The sequence below is a fragment of the Haliotis rubra genome, unplaced genomic scaffold (assembly GCF_003918875.1).
Source record: "Haliotis rubra isolate DU_JTF1 unplaced genomic scaffold, ASM391887v1 Scf6, whole genome shotgun sequence".
NCBI classification, from domain to species: Eukaryota; Metazoa; Mollusca; class Gastropoda; order Lepetellida; family Haliotidae; genus Haliotis; species Haliotis rubra.
Window position 1 is genome coordinate 5351685 of NW_025767301.1, and position 17214 is coordinate 5368898.

General features: G+C 37.4%; 1 protein-coding gene and 1 long non-coding RNA gene across 13 annotated transcripts; one reads left to right on the forward strand and one right to left on the reverse strand.

Annotated features, from left to right (window-relative positions):
• Positions 1–716: 716 nt before the first annotated feature.
• Positions 717–5865, forward strand: LOC124255386. The gene is made up of 3 exons (XR_006892678.1): positions 717–2096; positions 2207–2318; positions 5217–5865. It is a non-coding gene; the product is annotated as an uncharacterized LOC124255386 (long non-coding RNA).
• Positions 5866–8831: 2966 nt separating this feature from the next.
• LOC124255384 (glutamic acid-rich protein-like) lies at positions 8832–12548 on the reverse strand. Of its 12 annotated transcripts, none has more exons than XM_046689280.1 (8): positions 12474–12548; positions 12164–12278; positions 11569–11619; positions 10845–10895; positions 10269–10331; positions 9896–9937; positions 9439–9500; positions 8832–8942 (listed from the first exon to the last, which is right to left on the reverse strand). In XM_046689280.1, exons 2-8 carry the CDS (start codon positions 12270–12272, stop codon positions 8874–8876), a joined length of 447 nt encoding a protein of 148 aa, XP_046545236.1. In that variant the 5' UTR covers positions 12273–12278; positions 12474–12548; the 3' UTR covers positions 8832–8873. The 12 variants fall into 12 exon arrangements, with proteins under 12 accessions (XP_046545236.1, XP_046545239.1, XP_046545235.1 ...); XM_046689283.1 differs by having other exon boundaries at positions 10269–10313; positions 12474–12547; XM_046689279.1 differs by having other exon boundaries at positions 9896–9949; positions 10845–10886; positions 12474–12545.
• Positions 12549–17214: the final 4666 nt, after the last annotated feature.

Here is a 17214-nt window from a genome sequence, read left to right on the forward strand (position 1 = left end):
CAACACTGCAGCAGTTTCATTCCTCGCCGTGATATTGCTGGAATATTGCTAAAAGCGGCATAAAACTAAACTCACTCTCTGACTCATTTCCATAATCATAACACATCTCTGCTAACCGCCACCGTAACCGTAAACACGTGATCACGGGCTGCCCAGCCTGATGCGGAAGGAGGGACCGAAGTGATGCCGGTGTTGGAGGTTAACCCACTCAGTGAACGCCACAAACTGATATGGTGCTGACAAACCTTGAAACGTATTGAGGGCGAACCGGGATTCGAACCTACAATCATTAGCTTCCGGGCAAGAGGACTGCAGAGGTCAGACAACTAAGCCAACCAAAGCCTAATGCTGCCACCTTCAAGTTTTTGAATCAACGAGAAAATACTCGAAGCAACGAAAATATAGTTGAAGCAACAAGGAAATAAGCGAAGCAACAGAACTTTATGGAACACGTTTTTATGGATAAAAAAGAGTCACTCTTGCTTGACAACGGTACAAGAATCTGTATCGAAACGTCGCACTCACGAAATAAAGAAGTTGTTATCCATAAAAACGTGTTCCATATTGTACGTCTCAACTTCTAAAAATGCCACTCAAACAAACAGAACTTTAGCTGAACAAAATATTTTATGCTACAAAAGAGGCAGCATTAGGCTTTCGTAAAACCGTACCCTTCGGTCCGTCAGGACATATAAAGCAGCTGAACTTACCTCTCACTAACAATAACGCTGTCGGGTGACCTTGATGTTCCCTCAGGATTTCCTCATGGTGTGTGTTATATAGACGCACAATTATGCTGGGCAGCATCTGCGTGTGTATTATTGCTAATCTAGATACCAACAGATGTACATACGACGAGAAACACTACACCGATACTACAATTCAGCTACCATACCAGGGGTGTCTGAAAACTTATTTGCATATATTATATACCATACGTTTCATGTTAATAGGCTGTATTGAACCAGTGCACAGTCAGGTAGCATATTTCTGCAGGCGTCAAAATGGCGGAAATGGACTAAAGTCTCTCTCACACGTGTCACGAGTGAGTGAGTGAGCTTTTAGCAATATTCCAGCAATATCACGGCGGGGTAGACCAGGAATGGGCTTCACACATTGTACCATTGTGGTGATCGAACCCGGGTCTTCGGCGTGACGAGCAATATCATGAACAATTTATGTATATTTAGTTTTCGGACTGACTCAAAATTAAAGAAGAATTATCGATCATTCACTCTTAATAATCCCTCGCGAAAAAGTGAAACAATCCCCCAACAATACGACTGTTCTTCCCAAGCTAAAAAGTATGGAAATGTAACATGGCATAACCTAATTAAAATGATGACAACCTGTGTACCAAGCTGTGTACAAGAAAGTACCATTCAATTCCGTTTTGAGTTGGTAAGATGATTATTTATATATATGACGTCCTCCTATCTGCTTTCTCTCATCACATTCAAATCATAATTCATCATAAATGTATATGTATAGATATCTAATACACAGGTAACTCACAAGGATCGTTTCACACATTCAAATCATAATTCATCACATGTGTAACATATTCCATTAGGATCTGCACACTGATATGAGGTGAAGGCATGTATCGTCGAAACAATTACTTCAGACCTTTGAAATTATTCATTATTTGAACTTGAGCTGTCATTTCTCATGAATAACTACTTCTTGTCGTTCAAGTCATGTTTCACAATAATTTCCACTTATCTGAACCGGGAAATATATCTTCATTGTAATCATACCTGTGATTTGTTGTCTCAGAAATTTGACCCTTGTAGGTACAATCGAACAAATGTTTTTTTTAAAAATAAAAGTCCCGTTTATAAGAAAAAGTAATTTCTCTAACCATTTAATACACTTGTGGGCTATACCATTTTGCTATACACCTGTTGTTAGCTTGATTAATCAAATACCTTACTCGCAGATGCCACCAGGTAATGTAATGTTATATACATAATATTATACTCGTACCTAAAGCTATCATCAGAGAACAACTTTGAAGGTAAGTTCAGCTGATCTGGTACCGCGGAAGGTGTCGTCGTTTGAGCTATGCAGTCCTTTGCCGGAAACCTATGATTGTAGGTTTCAAGCTTATTCCGCCTTAAACAAGCGAATTTCGTTTCTGATAGCCTTCACTAAAGAACTGTAGCTGCGCTTTCCTACATTAACTGTATTCTCCCCTTTTAAGCTCACAATGATGTTCCGGGTGTTGCTTCTGGTTCTTCTCGTGTCAGCCACTGTGGCGGAAGGTCGACGCCCTAGGAACTACGTCAATCTTCGTGACACGTCCAGCCATGAAGGTACGTATGTCAGGGGTGGATAAGTGAGTCAGTATGGCTTTCGGAAATGCTGATGTGGAATCAGTACCCCTGCGTTGGATGACCAGAAATGTTCTTCACTCAATGTACACATATTGGAAATCGAAGTCAGGCCCTTGGTTTGATGAACGACATCAGTGCAAGATCTTATGATTGAGTAAGCGAGTTTTGTTTACAGCAATATCATTACCCACTGCCCAAAACGATTTGACCCAACAAAATTGCCGTGACTTAACTCTTACTAAAACAGAACTGTTTAGACTCTAGTCGGCAATGTATGTATAAGTTCAGTAGTCAAGACCTTCTTTACAAGCACTCATGGCTTCACACCCGGGATAGAATTGATCTTCAGCAACCCATGCTTGTCGTAATAGGCGACTAACGGAATAGGGTGGTCAAGTTCACTGACTTGGTTGACATCCCAATTGCGTAGATCCATGTTCATGGTGTTGACGACTGGATTGTCTGGTCCAGACTCGATTATTTACAGACCGCAGCAATATAACTGGAATATTGCTGAGTGCGGTGTTAAACAACAACCAACCAACCCCAACTCATGGCGTCTTGTTGTAAAGACCTTTCCAGATTGAGAGCACGTTAACGCCAGAGAATGTTCTCTCTCGATCATTCGCCGAGAGAGATTCCATTATATGTAAAATGCACAATAATGGTGAACATTATATGACTGGGTCACAGAAAACTCAGTGATGACACCAGTCACGCAACATTCATTAATATGTAAGTGTTTGATTATTCCTGACGCTATTCCACGGAACTACCACCGTGAAAAATGTAATGAGGGACATGTTGAACATGAAGTAGTTTCCAGTCAAATGCAAGTGGCCTGTAAATAAACGACTCTTGGCTACAGAAACCAGGCTTTGATTACGTTAACCTACGTTGAGGCAAGTAAGTAAGTGAATTGGGTTTTACGCCGATTTTAGCAATATGCCGGCAATATCACTGCGGGGGACACCAGAAATGGGCTTCACACATTATAGCCATTGAGGCAAGAATCCACCCAATCAACCAAGTCAGTGATGACTGACCACACGTTTCAAGGTAATCTTATGACAAGCAGTAGAGTGCCGAGGACCTTATCTTCTCGATACACATGTTTGTTCTAAAATCGGTTTCCCCTATTGCATTTTGAACATTTGCTATCAATGGAATCGTCCTCGGAATATTTCTACATTTATCTTAGTCTCTGAATGTGTACAATTTTGTCAGGAACAAATAATTCCTTTTTAATTGAAAATGAGCCCCAATGAGATGGGGGATTCAGAACCTGACCGTGAGGAAATCTCGACATACTCTATTTAGGGATTCATCACTACAACAAGGGCTGATCGGAACGGAAAATGATGCAGTTCAGGGACTGTGAGACACACGATGCGGCATTAAATTCTGACTTTGTGTTTTTTGTCTTGGTTAATGTTATGGAGTTGTTCTGATAGTTACATGATCACCTTTTTTTAGTAAACCTAAAATTTCTACGATTTCACAGCATTAGGCTTCTTAGGCTTAGTTATAAATCTTCTTGCGTAATGGTGCGGTCTTAAATACTGACGGTGACAGCACACGTTCATTATCTACGTATATATACATGATTATATCTATCATTTTCTGACTGGTAGGAACACAACTGTCATCAAATGAAGCTGAAGATAGTATGGTTATATACTGAAAGAATGCATTCTTTTTTATTACAACTGCCAAAACTACTGACCACGATAGTGTTAAACTGACTGACTGACTTAGGTTTTACGCCGCTTTTAGCAATATTCTAGCTTCATCACGGCGGGGAACACCACAAATGGGCTTCACACATTATACCCATGTGGGGATTCGAACCCGGGTCTTCGGCGTGACGAGCCAACGCTTTAACCATTAGGCTACCGCACCGCCCCATAGTGTTAAACACTGAATGACACTAAGTGTGCATGTCAAATAATAAGTTTGAAATACAAATGTTGGCACAATATATACTGGACAGAAATAGTTAGGGATATATGTAAATTTTAAAATTATGAATAATGATCTATTTATTCATTGACACACTGATAATATATCAATCATAAAAATACCATTATCCCTAACTTATTTTTGTCCACTATAAAGAAAGACGCTGGAATTAAATGTACGTATCATGTTCTTTCAGCCCCATTAACTTTGTAATTTCCTGACATTGTCAATAATCCGATCTGGATCAGACAATCCAGTGATCATCATCACGGGAAATGATTTTCGTCATTGGGGTTTACCACATCGGCTTTGCTACGGAATCCTATAAAGACATATATGTTTATTATCAATATTCAGACATTTTCTGAAGACGAACGTCGGTTGTGTTTTCCAAGATATGTAAAAATTGCTATTTCGGTTTTGTTACACCTAGAAGTACAGATATAGAGAAAATATACTGATGAAAAAAGAAACACTGTGGTTGACAGGCTATGCATCACCCATGATATATGTACATCAATGAGGAAGAGGTGACTGGTGTGTAGGTGTCAGGCGTTCATTACCCTCGATAACCAGACACAAAGATCCGGCATAGAGTTGGTCTTCAACTTCATGCTTGCAGGCGGTCATCTGGTGGTCAGGTTTGGTGACTTCATTGATGCATATCATCGTGTTTCTATTGCGGAGATATATACACAAAATGTCAACCAGTGAATTGTCTAGATCAGACTCCAGTACCATAGACTGATACGCATGATGCCGGTTTTTAAGATTTGAATATTTTAAAGAGAAAACAGACACTAAACACTATGATAATTCTGATCAATGTGTCGTCCTTGGTCAATGCTGTTGGTTATCGTGATTGTTGTACCACAAAATAATCGAGGATTAATGCAAATAATTTCTCTCTTGCAGTGAGACGCGGGAGGAATTTGCCACCAAAAGAAGCTATAGAAGTCAGATATCGTAGATAGAGAACCACATGTACAAAACGCATAGCAGCCTCCACGGACCAACAGATAGAGCGATTGCCTGGAGAAGTGAAAATCGGGGTTTCGAATCCCGGTTGCGTCACACCGAGAGATGCTTATTTATAAACACTTGCTGATGATTATGTCGGAATCGTGCAATGGACTCTTATGCTTTCAGGAATGTCTTCTCACAATTATCAAATATGTTTTTCCTAGCACCTTCTTGTTCCTTAGGCGTTCTCTTTATCCTCATTATCTTCTCTGTACATTTGCATATTTTTGTCCTTGGCATATTTTTGACGGGTGCCAGCAGCGACCTTTTGCAAACGTCCATTATCATCAAATTTCTTACAATTATGGAAAGGGTTTTATAATTCATTTAAATTCAAATCTAAATTAGAAGAATATATTTGAAATATGTTTTATCTTTCTTTTTAATGTAAATTTACTTTGTTTAACACTTTAAGAGAAATGTTAAGAGGCTATGTTTTGCCGCTTTTAACAGTGACACTTAATAACTATTACGGATAAATATCATATGCCAAATGATAAATGTTCTTGTCTATATTGTCTCTTATATACGGTTTATAATAATTGAGCCTGGACCAGACAATCCAGTGGTCAACAGCATGAGCATCGATCTACGCAATTCGGATACGATGACATGTGCCAACTAAGTCAGCGAGCCTCACAGGACCAAAAGCCGGATAGTAAACCATTGAAATAAACGTAAATACAGTAGGAAATACATGTCATGACCGGATTTACGTATGTTTCAGATATTTCCTAACTCCGGGCATATATTTCATATGAATCTATACCTTTGAAACATATGCTCATCGTACATTTTAGTATGCACAAGCACCTCGTTCATGTGTGCCCTGACCGGATTGCCAGGGATTTCCAAACATGAATTGCAAAACAGATACCCCGGTAAATACATGATCATACAGTATTTCCAATGCATTCCTTTGAATTTCAATGGGTGCTGAAATTTCCGATTTCGTTCTAAGTTTACTCGGGTTGGAAACATGTGAATTTACTTAGGTCGGGAAACACATTTAATTTTCAAATTTGCAAATATTTACACACCTTAGATATGTATGTATCATACCGGACTTCATGGGTATGTATATGAACGGTTCATACACCTTCATGTTAAACATCTTTTGGGCCTTTAGTCTGACCCAGACGTCGACCTCGCATGTTCAAGTTCAGATCTGACAGGGGCTGAAAATATCATTGACATGAATACAATATCTCAGTGTTTTCCTTAGTAAGTGGAGTGCTCTCTACAACATTGGAAATAACTGTATCGTTGTCCTTCTGATATTCCCCCGAACGGAAGCTCTACCCATTTAGGGTACAATGTGTAAGTTACATAATTGTAATGGGCATGTGTTTGTGAATCATTGTCAAATAGTGATGTTACAAGGCGTCCATGCCGCGTCAACAACACATGCGAACAGGGGCGTAGCTACCATTATAAAAAACAGCTCGAGCTTACACATGATCTTTGCTAAAAAGTAATATTTCTTCTAATTCTTGCCAAAAATACCCACAAACACGTTCCATTTAAAAAGTGGAAATCCCTCTATGAATCATGTTGACTACAGTATTCTTTGATTAAAGCATTACCATGTACAGTAAACAGGTTATTCTTCATATCATAACTTTCAGTGATGATTGTTTTTCCATCGACATGTATGAGGATGTTTTGTTACAGTCATGATTATATGTGAATCATCACTGAAATGCAGTTGTTTATTTTTCATTTGTTTATCATTTATTTTAGAAAAAAAACCCACCAAATACTCGACGTATGGTATTGTATCAATGCAGCAGACATGTGTAAACTAGTCAAGTCAAAGATTTATATTGTACTTAAGGCCTCCGGCCCATAGACAAGTAATACAAGTATATATACAGCACATGTTACATACATTTCACAAAGAAATTACAGTTCAGATAAGATATTGCTTCTAAGGAAAACAGCATGTTTTACATAAAGCGCAAGATTACGTATTACATTTTCATTTTTGGAGGATAGAATGGAAGCAAAGGCAGATGAAGGATATTTTAACAGGTAATTATTTGGGATATATTTTTTTCTTCAATCAGCATAATGTGGGCATACAAAAGCGAAGTGAATTTCATCTTCTATAGCCGAGTTACATAATCGACATATACTTAAACGTCTCTCTATTGAAAATCGTCTGCCCTTATTTACTGATAAGTCTAACAAGCCCAATCGAAATTTGACAAGTGTGCGTCTGATATTTCTAGATGTCAATACAGATAGATATAGTTCTGGTTGAATTAAGCTCTTATGTGATCTATACAACTGGTATCTTGAACTATGTCCAAACATATTTGTATATGAGGAAATCACATTTCAATTTCCATGGTGGTAAGACTTCCGTCCGTATCTCCCCTAAATTTTAACGATGAGGAAAACTTTCTTTGAGTGGCATTTTTAGAAGTAGAATATGTCTTTCAGTATGTTCTGATACAATTTATAAAAGACTTTAAAACTCATCCTTATCAGATTATATGATTTGACTAGAATGAAACTTAAGTGGGGATACAGGCGAAAGTCTTTCCACAATATTTTGAAGCTACTGAAATGATCAAACGTCAAACGATAACTCTTCAGGTCTCATAAAAAATTAAAGTTGGGCAAGCCCTTAATACCACCTAAATATAAGGCTTTGCAGCCCATAGGGCGTACACGAAAAAATTTGGCTTGCTATGCGCCAGGAAAACGCACGAGAATTGCAATACGGGCCTCTAACCACTGATTCTCCGTGACCTGGAGACACAGGAAAAGCAAATAAGAGCAAATTTAGCTGGAATATTGTTGAGTGAGGCGTGAAAGAGTTTCTTTGGTTTAGTTTCGACTTTGTTATGTGTGTGTAACAATGTTATACGTTTAATACATTGTACATATGATATTCAGTGAGAGTCAGTGATATGCTATATTTAGACTTGAGCTATATTTAGACAGAAAGATCTAGAAAGAGCTCCAAGGACCATATTTTTGCGTGATGGCCCTATACTCTGGGACACTGCTTCACCTGCAAGTTGGATTGCTGTTACTGAGAGATGAATGTTAACACCATTGTCTTTACTGCTATAATCACTGCTCTTGTATTATATTACCTTTGAATTTGTCCTGCCCCACTATTTTGTACTGCCATAGTGATAGCTTTGCATTCATCGGCATTCATTTGTGAACGTTTTCATTGTTCTTTTTCTAGGTCTTTTACGGACTAATTGCCTTTTAGTTTCAACACAGGAATCAGCACGTTACAACAAACGCACACATGTTAATACCATGTGGATTCTAGAAACTCAAAGCACGTACATCCATACAAACATTGTAGCACCAGGGTTAAAGATATGGCCAGTCGTTATGACATTTATATCCGGCCAGTGATTCACTTGTCCTTGGTAGCAGTGTATGGAGGACACGTGCACTGTACTGCATGATCCTCTCAAAGAACTAACACACAGACTTTTGGCAATTCAAAGGTGTTCCGAAAAGAAACACAAAGAACATTATGTCACAAACTATTTATTTGTACATACAATTATAATGTCAAATGAGTGTTTGGTCTTCCTGATAAAGGGAGGTCTCCGAGGTGTTTAGTCCTCTATTCAAGTATCGCTGAAAAATGAAAACGGACTTTGAGACCAGAATCTTCAATCACATAAAATAATGCAAAACACACGCGCGCGCACGCACGCACGCACACACACACACATATATGTATATATATACATATGTAAGTCATGAGTCAATGTAAGTCATGAGTGTTCTTCACAGTAGGTTCAAAAAGGTATTTTTTCGTATAAGCCTGCTCTTAAGACCTCTGAAGTCCATACAATTACAACGTAGTCGTTTCCAAGCAGGGCTTGGTGGGTCCATGAACAATTCATGATTGAACAGATTTTATGATTCATTGGACCGTTGGGATAAGATGACATGCATCATTCAAGTCAAGCCAGACACGATCTGTCAGCCGTCCCGTGGGTTGATGAAGGACAATTGTTCACCAGAAACACCATGGAGAGACACATCAAGAAGTGTTCAGAGAAGTAGAATGGTCACACTTTACGAACGCGTATTGCTTTTGCTAATGCTCACATTAAGATAAGATTACCTTATTCGCTCTCATTTTCTTCTGCCGATTCCGATGACTCGGGGATGATTCAGAGGACGACTCTAAAACAATTAAGTCGCATTCACAAATCAAATGATTATATCATAGCATGGGAATACAGCAAAACAAACAGCTAACAAACTGAGTCTGGGTATTATGTACAACAGAGACAGGAATACAATCTAGCTACGTGAACACAAATTTAAATAAGGACGTTTAGTAGACAAAGAGTGATGTTTGAAACAGCTCTTTTTCAAAAAGCTAGGTATTGTGTATTGGTATGGTTCACAGTGATGCAACAAAACTGAAGTTCTCCTCTGCTTGGCTTGATGATAAACTAAGGTTTGATATGCAAAGTTTTCACTTAATTCTGACAAAGACATTAGACATCTCTCTCATTTCCCATTCCTGTCCAAACCAGCATATTTTCTAGCGAAGGAGTTTAATGCAGGATTACCTTCTTCCTTGTTCCCATTTTCTTCTGCTGACTCGGATTCTTCTGATGGTGATTCTAAAAATATAACCACATGTTGATATGAAAAGGCTATCACATTGTATACAGAGTAAAGAAAAGTGCTGTATATGGTACCCTGACAAATTTGTTGAAGATCCACGAAAGGACACTAAAAGGAAAGATCTCTAACTAAAAGGTAAATGTAAGTGGTTCAAGCCTGTTTTGGTTGCTTCAGGTGCCAAGTTATCAGGATGCAAGGGACTGTTTAGTTGTCCTTTTTGTCCGCCATCGTGTTGTTGTTGGTACAAATTAGTAATCCTTCCTCGTACACAGTATAATAAATCTGTATTTCGTCCTCTGCGGGATTTGATATTACCTTCATCATCATCGCTATCGTTGTCGTCGTCGTCATCTTCTTCTTCTGTCGATTGTGAGGATTCAGAGGATGGAAAATACGAGAAAAATAAACATTTTCGAACAATTCTGTTCAATATATTTCTGGGAGATATGTAGAGACATGGAAGTATCTGTTTATGATGTGTATAGTTTATCCTGCTACATTTGTATCTTGTACCCATCTATATTGTGGAATAGCCTAAAGCCAGATCGTATTTAGTGGCTTTCTACAAATAAACTTGATGTGTAAGGGAAAGTTAACCTAATAAGTTTATTTTGCAGCTATCAATTATATATAGCGTCATATAGTAAATAAAAGCAGCAAAACGCATTACAAAGTCATAGCGAAGTAAAAGAGTACGGCAAATTGATGAATCAGTGTCAGATAGTGATGAAAATTTCACAAAAGGGTGAGTCTGTTCCGCTTGGTGTATGACAGATATAACGCACATGTGACTCTGACATTAGTGATGGAAGAAACAGTGAAGGATAGTTAAATCGAAAGACATATATGGGAGAGCGGCATATCCCGTCGAAACATTGTTGGTGTTGTTACCTTCATCGTTTTCATCACTTTCTTCCGTCGTTTCTGGCGATTCAGCAGATTCTGCGGATAACCATGGCGTGAATATAATATATTTAAGCACGAAAGTTATAGGACAAACAACACAACAAGCTTGTTGAAGAAACATAGAAAACACGGAGCTAAAATTCACATTGATGTACGTATATTAAAAGCTAGCCTTCATTATATACAATACAAAGAAAAACAAAGCATATTGTATCTTAACACAACTGATGCAAGAAGCTTAAAATTGTTGCCAACAGCCACGGATAGAACATAGGATATCAAGAGAAGGAGAAAAACATGAAAAATGGATTTCAAAAGATTCATTCACGTCTGGCTACCACTACTTTTTGTTTTGTGTTAAGTTTTGATGGACAAAGATCGACTGTTGTTTCGGTGCCATTCCCTGAGACTTTGATGTAAACAAAAATCATCAAATAATGCCTCAATATCAAACTACATTCTGCAGTGTGTGTCCTTTCTTCTGTCGAATCAGACTTCAACGCCGCTTTAAACAGTTTTTCAGTAATTCGCGTCAATGTTCAGGAAACAAGGGGGCTAAGCTGGTATAAGACTTTTAACAAGTTGGTGAAACCGACAGATGGTGCGACACGTGTTCGGACACTGACGTAGTATTTTGTTACCCATTCCCTGAGAGTCCCAAACCATTTGACATAAGGGACATTTCACTTGAATCTTAGTGAAGAATTACCTTCACTCTCTTCTGTCAACTCTGGGTTTGCAATCACGGCTGCCGACGGTCCTAAAATAATCATCTTCACATTTAAAATGAAAAAAGAGAAGAGAAAATGATGCCTAAGAGCTAACATAGCAGAGTCGGAACCAAAACAGAAATACAAATATAAAGCTGCATCATCCTAGGTCAACGTAGTGTCCAACGGACAGATCGTTCTATACATTAGTTTGTGTGTCTGTGCGTTGGGTTAGGGTTGAATGTTGAATTTATCCTTGACTTTTTTACGAAACATATTTCACCCAGAAATTGTTTGAAAGTAATAATTATATTTCAGAAAATTGGAAAATACTTGTCTGCCATAAAGGTAAAATGGCTTTAAGTTTTTTTCAGGGGAATTTTGGGCTTGTAGTTTTAAGTAAAGAGACACCTAGTTGTGCATCTAGAGTTAACATATCTCCAATCTCAATACAAAATTCCAGTTCGTTAGTGGGAGTGACCATTTCTGTTTGTGGTAAACGTAACACAACAAATACCCTAGTGTAACCCATTAAATGCCACAAAAAAAAGTTTGCAATCTGGCTATTCTCACAGAAATCTAACGCATCATTACCTTGAAGAACATCCTTTGTTATTTCACTAACGTCTCTTTTAACGTAACTGCCAGACCTTGCCAGACCTACTGACAGCAGCAGAACCGATAGCAACACCTGCAGGGTCATCTTGAACTGAAACATAATGGTAATGCAGTTGTAGGTATACCACTGAAAACACTGTGACCTTCAGATATTGCTATTTCATTCCGATGAAATGTTCAGTCTGCACTCCTGATGATCAGCTAAATAGGCAGATAATAGTTGAAGAATTACTGTAGCAACATATATTACTCAATTACTACTCAGGCACACGGAATGCATACTTACCTTTGGGTATCAACAGTGGAGTTCTCTGTGAGTTAGTTCATGAACAACAGAACGTTTATATAGAGTCGTGGATATCACGTGACAAATGGATATATTGTCATAATATAACATCTGGGGATATTTATTCATTACATTTGGTTACAGTGATGAGCTCTGATGATTTAAACAAATATTTCATTTCTTATTTATTTATTTATTTATTTATTTATTGAAAACTCCTTTCCTTTCACTCTGATACCGACATTTATAAGTAATGTTTAATTCTTCGTTGTCTCGTTACCTCGTTTAGGGCGATTTATGTTTGTAATAGGCGCAACTTACTTTGATTATAATACTAAAGGTATTTTACCATATGGTTTAGATACCTATTTGTGATGCATTTATTTGGAACGTGTCCATCATATCAGTAGCTAATAAATATGTAGGTCATGGTTAAATAGGTTTTAGATTTGTATGGAATAAACTGGTCAGTATTGGCATCTGAAAATAAGCGATATATTGAATTACCCTGTCATCTTGATGGCGAAATGCCATATCACTCTCGTTGAAAGATACTGCGAGCATTATGCATTGTCTAGTAACAATATCCAAATAGAAAATATTGTTTTGTTGGGATAGTTGGAGATATGGTGGTTGTTTAATTGCTTCTTTGTTGTTGTTTTTAAGATCGTCAACAAATATACAATAATATACATAAATTGTGATGAATTTGAAGTCCGTTTATCTTAATCTGCAGCACTGTAGAAAGTCAACTTTGCCATTGTATGAAGTTACACATTCTGTCACCTTATGCAATGGGAGAACAACTGACAAATACATGAACACGTGTTCACAATGGCTTCCGGAACATGTAGTTTAATGACCTTTGGTTCGCAATGGCTTCCAAAACATGTAGTATGGGGAAATGTGGTAGACAGGCTATTTTGTCAGGGCCAAGTCCGATTTTGTTTTATGAGACACAAATCTCACAGAAAATATAGCTTTTTCCTGACAATTTCCGCAAAGTTTCTCCAGCCAGACTGTTGTTCAAAATATATAGTTCTATGGATTTCTCAAGACTGTAGCCCTTTTATGTTTACACATATCAAAGCAGGAACACTCGTGGTACAAGATATACCCAGGAACAGGATACACCAATATTTTCACCGTCCAAAACTTGAATCAAATTCTCTTTTTAACCTTTGCCAGTCTGAACCTTCCTGCTTTTTGCCTGAATTTCTTCACCCAAAATTTAACACAGATGTTATCAATGTCTACAGGTAAAAAATCTAATGTTTTGACATAACTGAACTGGATTCTGTTGTGTTTGTTTATTGTTTAACGCCACAGAAATACTGCAACTATATGACGGCTGTCTGAAAATAATCGAATCTGGACCAGACAAACAAGTGACTGGAATCATGAATTTGATCTACGCAATTGGGATACAATGACATGCATCGATCAAGTCAGCGAGCCTGATCACCTAATCCCGTTAGTCGCCTTACGACAAGCATGGGTTGCTCAAGACCATTTCTAACCCGCATCTTCACGGGTAGATTCTTCTATGGATTGCACAGTTTAAGTAGTTCTTGGGACTTTTGACAATACTAATGGTATTAATACACTCGACACAAATACTATCCTTGAATTTGAGAATTTATTGATTATATTTAGGATAAATTAACACATTTTTCATGAAACATCAAATTTCACTCACACTAGCAGAGATTACACTTGAGAAACGTGGACATCACATGCCTTATACATTTCTATTACGTCCATGAAACAGCCGTTGTATGTGCATTCTGACTTCCAAAACGTGTTAGCTGATAACAGTTGGCGTAAAATATATCAACTGAAAATAGGTGTGGTTTCCAGAACATATCTTCATTCGAAAGAAATACTGTCTCTCGCGCCTCCCCTCATGTTCCATATGTAGTGACATCAAATATAGACACTACGTATCACCTATAATACCGTTCCTTTGTTATCTAAAAGAGTACAATGTCATAGACAAATGCATTATATTGAATAAATAAACATGTAATCTTTAAACAGATAAGATAAGATGGCACGTAATATCATTATTTGTTATGTCATTAATAAAAGTAGTTTTGATTTCCAATAAACACCTTGTAATATATACATGATGTCATCAATTTCACATGAATTGATGCCAGACTGGACGGTAAATGTACTGTTATTGTTCAATTAAAAAGCAGTTAAGTATTATTTTATATTCGAATCAAACAACAGGCATTGGCTCAACATACATTTTCGTATTTGCATTATTCTCTCTTGTATTTATCGTCCTGATTACCGGCAATTTGATGCCCAAAGCATTTCACTATTTTGACTTGTACCATATCTTCCTGTGTTTGAACGGCTGACTTGTATTTGCATGTGTTTGTGATTTCCCTTCAGCATTCAGCTTTCCTCAATTACAATCATTGGCACCCTGGCTTCACACCAAGTCTCAGAGAGAATGCCCAATCATCTATTTATTATGTCGTTTTGATTTGAATTTGTTTAGCAGACGAATAAACACTAATACAAGTCAAATACGCATCCAGTACTACCAAGTAAACATTGTATAATTCGTAGAAATCAACTCGAAATCACTATTTTGTTCAATCAAATCAAAACATGTGTCACAATTTATTACTTCTTGGTGTCGCCAAAGCTGTAGTGTTTCAACAAATGGATACAGTTAGTGTGTTTACCATCATAGACGTTTAAAATCACTCCCCATAGGTTGTACGTACATGAATGTAAAACCTATGAAAAAATGAAGGGATTATCATAATAAACAAATTAAACAAATGTGACACAACGAAATATGTCGCCACAATAGCGGTAATCTACAGAACATAAAATGCAGTGTAAAATGCATATATATTGACAAACATTTGTTTTGAAAGCTCGCAAGTTTTACTGAATATAGTATATGTACAACAGTGTCATCTTGGAACACATCATACCATATATAACCGATACACAAAGACGAACACGGTCTATAAAAAGAGTTGTGTTAAGCATGAAAGCTACGTTACCATTACTGTACGGAATAGGGCTGGGACGGGTAGGAAGAAATGGAATCGAGTACCCGCATGTACTTACTCGAATCGGAATCGGGTACCTGGAAATGTAACGAATACAGCGCTTCTGTCAACTTTCTGAATATTCAATCGCGATGTGACAAAGAATATTATAGAGAGGTTGAAAGGATGGCAATAAGACATTGAAAGTGATCTTAGGTTATTTAATATACGTCCGTTTCACCAATATACAGAGTAACACCATTGCTTACATTCTTCGTTAAAACACAGAACCTTTCGCTCCCGCTGTTACTGTGACTTGTCTACTCACTGCTCATATTAATTACAGTCGTTAATAATAACCTCCATTAACCGGACAATACCAATGATGTAAATGTGTGTTACGTCAATAATGAAAAAGACAAGTTATTTATTAGACTAGTAGACAACTACCTTCAGATGTGATATTCTAACTGAACCTATAACGTTTTTCATGTAGACTTCATGTAAACTTACATAGAATAAAATTTGATTAATGTATTTATTGATTGGAGAAATCTATAGAGATATACAGACAGGCAAACTGTAATGCAACTAAGCTAAGGAACGGAGCAAAAAGCTTCGCTCGTATCAGGGAAGACTGGTCATTTTACTGTTGCGCAACTCAGTGTCATTTCAGTTTGCCTATTATACATTACAGAGTACAGACTAATGCAGAGCCGTGAACAACTCATTAACCGTTTATGAAATCTCTGTAGTGATTTAATTCTACATCTTTATACTTCCAGGAGACTATTAAATGTCGTATTGAAATGTTTTTGTTTGAATGTAGGGATACAAAATGTATCTAAATGTTATATTATTACATTTAAATTGAAAACAACACCTATTGTTATTTCAATATTCTAAATTTGTATCTAAGTGAACATTGCGTATCTTCATTGGAATAACTGTTTGCTGATTGTTATTTGTTACACTATAAAATATATAGTAACTGAATGGTACGTGAGTTGTGCTTCTATTTCTGATCATCTTTCCTCTTATTGTAATGATAACCAGTCGAACATTGTATTTACAAATCAGAATGTGCTCTTTCAATAAACGTTCGTTTTAATATGTTAATTCAGTAGCTTTTATTGGTATTCCCATTCCCAAAACATAAAATCATATAATTACACTGTCTTTAATAGTGAATGTATTCAGCTTTGACGCTAAAGTAAAAGCTGTGTCTCATGAAATTGAAATAAAATAAGAACTAAAGACTAAATTCAATGTCAGCTTTAAATGAACTAAAGTAATAAGCAATAAACACAGTTACACAATGTAATGAACACGTTTATCTCACTAGAGATGAACTCGAGAGTGGATCCTATCTCACTGATTCAATCCGAATCTTCAGCAGACTGGAAGTTGGTGAGGGTGGGAGGGTTATTGGTGGGTCATAATTTGGCTCGCTTTAACGACTAGAGCCAGGGCAGAAGACGTCGACTGTGTCGTGGATGCTACAGCAGCAGAGCCGGGGACAGTGGCAGATGATTTAGGCTTATTCTTATTCAGGAAGACGACTGTATTTTCCCGCCATCAGTTCAAGGAGAATGAACTGCCTCTGCAGAGGCTGACAACTTGTTGGAGGACGCTTGAAAGTCGCTATATTCCTGCTTGGAGGTCTTGTCTGAAACATCACCAGAGATTTCTATTATATCGCTTCTTCTTGGGTGACG

What these genes read in the sequence shown, in the direction of transcription:
- LOC124255384 (XM_046689278.1), bottom strand. Translation starts at nt 12,272, where the DNA reads ATGACCCTGCAGGTGTTGCTATCGGTTCTGCTGCTGTCAGTAGGTCTG. An exon ending in AACAAAGGATGTTCTTCAAG is followed by an intron (nt 11,620 to 12,163) that starts GTAATGATGCGT and finishes TGATTATTTTAG; the next exon opens with GACCGTCGGCAGCCGTGATT. An exon ending in AAATGGGAACAAGGAAGAAG is followed by an intron (nt 9,501 to 9,895) that starts GTAATCCTGCAT and finishes TAATTGTTTTAG; the next exon opens with AGTCGTCCTCTGAATCATCC.